This window comes from Pollicipes pollicipes, unplaced genomic scaffold (assembly GCF_011947565.3).
Source record: "Pollicipes pollicipes isolate AB1234 unplaced genomic scaffold, Ppol_2.1 Scaffold_7231;HRSCAF=8579_pilon_pilon_pilon, whole genome shotgun sequence".
Classification (NCBI taxonomy): domain Eukaryota; kingdom Metazoa; phylum Arthropoda; class Thecostraca; order Pollicipedomorpha; family Pollicipedidae; genus Pollicipes; species Pollicipes pollicipes.
The window spans coordinates 21,469,436-21,473,928 of record NW_023597034.1 but is presented as its reverse complement, the minus strand read 5'-3'; the positions used below and the strand labels follow the sequence as shown (position 1 = coordinate 21,473,928).

The following is a 4,493-nucleotide window of genomic DNA, read 5'->3' as shown; positions in this document are numbered from 1 at the left end:
GCGTCCAGAGACGAACAAGGGCAGCCTGGAGCAACCGACGCCGTCGGCGCCGCTCGCGCTGGCTGGCGGCGGCGCGCCGCGGCTCTGGTGGCCGCAGCGGAAATGTGCACTGAGTCGCGTGGCATCGACGCTAACCGCCTCCATAGCAACACTTGGCAAAGCTCGATCGTGAGTGTCATGACGTTCGAGTAGTTAAGGATAGCCCAGAGGTGATGTCAAGAATGGGGAGAGAGCGGGGCCGTGCTGCCCAGAGAAGGGGTCTTAGGTTGTGCGCGTCGCTTCAGTCGCGTGGACAGCATCGCTGTGCCTTTAATGTCGGAAGCCCAGCCGAGACGAGGAAAGCACTTGAACGGACTTCTGGGAAAGGTCAGACATTATGCACACGATATACGTTGCAGCCAATAAGGGGCTTAGAGGTCGTAAGTTCTCAAGCTACACGATAACTCCGTTTCTTCCTGATCGTCGCGAGAATTTGTTTGCACATCGCCCAGTGATTGCATGCGCTTATAACTAACCTAATCAGTGGCCAAGTTTTATTGCATTTCGGGGGTTCTGGTCTCCAAGATCAGAAGGCAGCGTAATCTTGGCGGAACGAATGCTCGCTCACATACCTTTGTTGTTTTCTGTAAACAGAGCGGCAGGCTTACTTTCAAATACGTGCGGCTCCGAGAGTCTGAACATTTCACTCAGTAGTATGCCAAATGTCTAATTCAGCTATACTGCAACTGCCATAAACAGAATTTATGAGCCAGTTGGATATCTGCGTGGTGGATTAGGTCGGAGCAGTGATTAATTGCATTATTTTGCTGTTGTCATGACTGAAGAAAAGACGAAGCGGCTTTTTTCGTTTCGTTTCCACACTGTCGAACAGAGCGATAAGCCCGCTCAAAGCAATTGAACAATAGCCTTGTACGTTAGCGATCATTACACAGTTGTATTACAGGTGCATATCTTATCTTCGCTTGTCATATTTTTATGAATTCCTACAGATTACGTCTTTTTGGAAATAAGGGTCCAACGTCATCATGGTACTCATGCTCTCTTCTATGTGCATTGGCTTTGTGCACTCAAGGCAGGCTGTGCTTAATGTCACATGCCTCCCACATTTCCACGTTTGCCTTCTCTACAAAGTTTTTATCGCCGTTTTCTTGTGCTTTATTTCCCGAGGGTAGCCCTCTGGACACCCCGGATACACAACCGGACATCCCATCTGCGCCACCAAACATCACGCAAAAAGAAATGGTGCTATTAACGCCTAAAAAGTCACGTTTTTAGGCGCTCGTAATTGAGCAAAAACCGGCGCAAAAACCCCGTCGTGATAACGGGAGCGCGGCCGCATGCTCTCTGGACACGCGGTCGACGATTTAATAGTGTTCCTTGTCATGCCTCCGGCGACCACAACCAAATCGCTTGTCAAAACAAAGCGGATGTTTGGAGTGCTAAACACAGTGCATCAACAAGCACGCAGCTATTTGATTTGCGAGCGTTTCCGACGGCCAATCATTTCGGCCAAACGAAAGCAAACATGCGGCAGGATAGCAGCGGCCACATCGCCAGGTATCAGATCATCAATCAAATCACACCGCGAGGGCCGCTCACAATGGCGCAATTTGCGGACGGCTTACCTTGTAAAAGTAGAACTGGTTGACGTTGGTGTCGTTGAGCGTGCTGTTGGCCCCCGGCGCGCATTCGGCGAGCGTGGCGTTGGCCCTGCGAGCGCACTCTGCGAGCGTAGCGTTCGCCCACTGAGCACATTCGTCACGGCGTCCGACGACGGACTCGGCGCACAGCTCGCTGATGTTCATCGCCGTCGGCGCCGCGGCGGTCACCACCTCCGTGGCCATCTGGCGTCACTGGCCGGCCGGTGGGGCGCACTCTGCGCCGCCCGGTGCTCGGCTGTGCCGCCGCGTCTCTGCCGCCGGCCGCGGCGCGTCGGCTGCCCTCACCGCCGCCGGCCGCGCTGAAAAGTCAACAGCGCTCCGCGTCAGCGGCCGCCGGCGCGGGTGGCGCGGAAAATTGTGCGCTCGCGCGGCGCGCGCCGTGAATAATCGTGTCGCCGGCGCTGGCCGAGCTGATGAATAGCGCGGAGCGTGGTGCGGCGCGGCGGCGACGCGCGGCGCGGCAGCGGCGAACTCGCCACCACCAATTACAGCCGACACTGGTCACGGTCGGCACAATGCGGGCAATTACACCGCGTAAGGGGCAGCAGTAAATCGCCGCACACAAAAACGCCGCGCCCGGGTTAACTGGAGATCTAAACGGTTTAGTTTACCTGTAAACTGACGCTAGTTACATTATTTACCGCTAGATGGGCATCGCGGGTGCTGGCGGCGTTTACCGCGCTGAAACGGCCGCATTCCTGCCGAGAAACGGAATCGCAGCCGTCCCGCAGGCGGCCTGCAGGGCACGCTCAGTCCTCAGCTCCGCACACTCCCTCGAAAAGCTTCACACACATGAGTACATGTGATGGTCGTTTTAAGCTGCTATCTGTCATGTATGAATAATGAGCGCTGTCTGATGTTGGTCACCGCCGCCCACCAGTCCCTGGGTTTTCCACATCTCAATACGCTTCTCGCTTGTCCCGAATAAATTGCGGATATTGCTTTCTATCTATTTTCCTTAGCTTATTATCCACCACTCATGTGTTCTATCTGTGGGCGTGTGTTAAGTTATTTTGCTGGAAACTGTCATGATTCTTTCAGTCATTCTTTCAGTCACCTGTCAAAGGCAATTTGGCCACACTAGCGAGAAATAAGCTATCAGCAGAACACGCCGCCGGCGATCCACAGCCTGAGGACCGGGGTCGAGCGACACGTGCTGCAGTTAGCGGAGGAGGAGGGTGACAACTGTGGAGCATTCTGCAGAGTAAAAAACCGGCCATTGTAGGTGCAGTCGATGACAGACTTCTGATGGAGTGGAGATGAATGGGTTAAGCTAGAGATCACATCCAGGTTTTTGCACCAGAGAAGTGCCATGCATGTTCAAGCAAAACTCGATGAACACTCAAGCAAAGCAAAACTCGACTGTTCGCAAACTCGAGGCAAAGGTAACGTAATGCAGAATTTGACATGCTTCATATTTGAAGTTAGTCGACTCAATTTTGAGTGGCAAGTTGGGAGAGCTGTTGAGCAAAGTGTGAAGCGTCGTGCTTCAACCTTTGCTCAGCTCTCAACGGCGAAACACATTAAAATAGTTTTCAGAGTACTTTGCTTTTCCAAGCGCACATTAGATTTGCACAGTGCTTTCAATTCAAGAACACCTGCAATCTTGAGGAGCCTAATGTCCGCTATTTAATGCGGTCTGAAACGTAATGGCTGCACGCGCTTATCAAATTGGCTTTCAAAAAGTTGAAACTAACACCAACAAAGCGGGTCAGACAGGCCGTGATTTTTCAAGAGCATTTCACTTCCCCACTGTGGCCGGAGTAAATGTTGTCCAGATAAAGTCTCCGGCAGTAGACGTATTTCCTCACAACGGGTGCAACCAAGTACCAGTACCGTGTTTAACATGCCACACAGCCTGTTTTTGTCACGGGTCTCCTGAAACTCTCACCAGGGGCGACTCCATGTCCAAGACAGCGGGGAGCGAGACAAGGTGTGTACCTTGGCGTCGGGCGCGCGGGGGGCTGCGGGGCCGCGCTGCGAGGGCGCGAGCGGGGCGTCGCCCCGGCCCCAGCGCCGCCGGGCGGTGCCAGGGCTGCTAGCCGCACGCTCCGACCAGGCCTCGGGCCAGGCGGAACAGGCCGTCGAGGTGGGGCGCATGACAGCCTGGGTCGTTCCGCTCTGGGGTGTCCTGTGATGTGGATGCGGGTGCTGAGCGCGCGCCATGTGGCGCCGCGATGTCGCCCCCGACTCGCGCGGCGTGCGGCGACACTCGTGGCGCATCACCCCACCCTGTCGCCACTTACAGCAGTCAGGCCTTTCAGCGACATCGTCCGCCGCGCTGTTTAGACGGTGACAAAAACGGCGCAGAGGGCCGGACTGCGGCGCAGTCGACCTGGCCCTGCCGCGCCGCCGCCGGCCGGCGGCGCCGCGCGGCCGGTGAAACGCGCCGTAATTGTTTTCCCGGCGACGGCGGTTCCCAGGCTCGCGCGTCGTCAAAATTCCGGCGACCCGCCGGTCACAGGGTGACCGATGACGGGACCGGGTCAGCACGGCCCGCAGGTGAGGCCCGCGGCCATGCTTTTTACAGCCGCTGACCGCTGGCAGATTGGGAACCGATACCACGAAAGGCGGCACTTAGAATCGACTAAGCACCAGAAAAAGCTCGGGACTACAGTCCGATTGTACGATAACGGTGAATAACAGCGTCCGGCATACCTCTGTCCCAGTTTCTGCCCCTGTCTTGACGTACGCGCACTGCTGATAGAGCCAAGGTCACACCGGTGCCCCGTGCGGTTATCCAATTCCCACTGCAGCGCCAAAGCGCCGTCAAACGCCGCATTTCAGAATACAACGAGGATCTCGCCCATCCATCACCACTCCAGGAATAGA

The 4,493-nt window shown here is 55.8% G+C and overlaps 1 protein-coding gene across 2 annotated transcripts in view; it reads right to left on the bottom strand.

Annotated features, from left to right (window-relative positions):
* The window catches only part of LOC119110459 (cardioacceleratory peptide receptor), an 87,294-nt gene extending 85,461 nt beyond the window's left edge, over positions 1-1,833 (bottom strand). For both annotated transcript variants that reach the window (XM_037234293.1, XM_037234294.1), the window contains exon 1: positions 1,626-1,833. In XM_037234293.1, the coding sequence (XP_037090188.1) occupies positions 1,626-1,805 (180 nt within the window). In that variant the 5' untranslated portion in view covers positions 1,806-1,833. The remainder of the gene's footprint in view (positions 1-1,625) is intronic.
* Between the last annotated feature and the right edge of the window lie 2,660 nt (positions 1,834-4,493).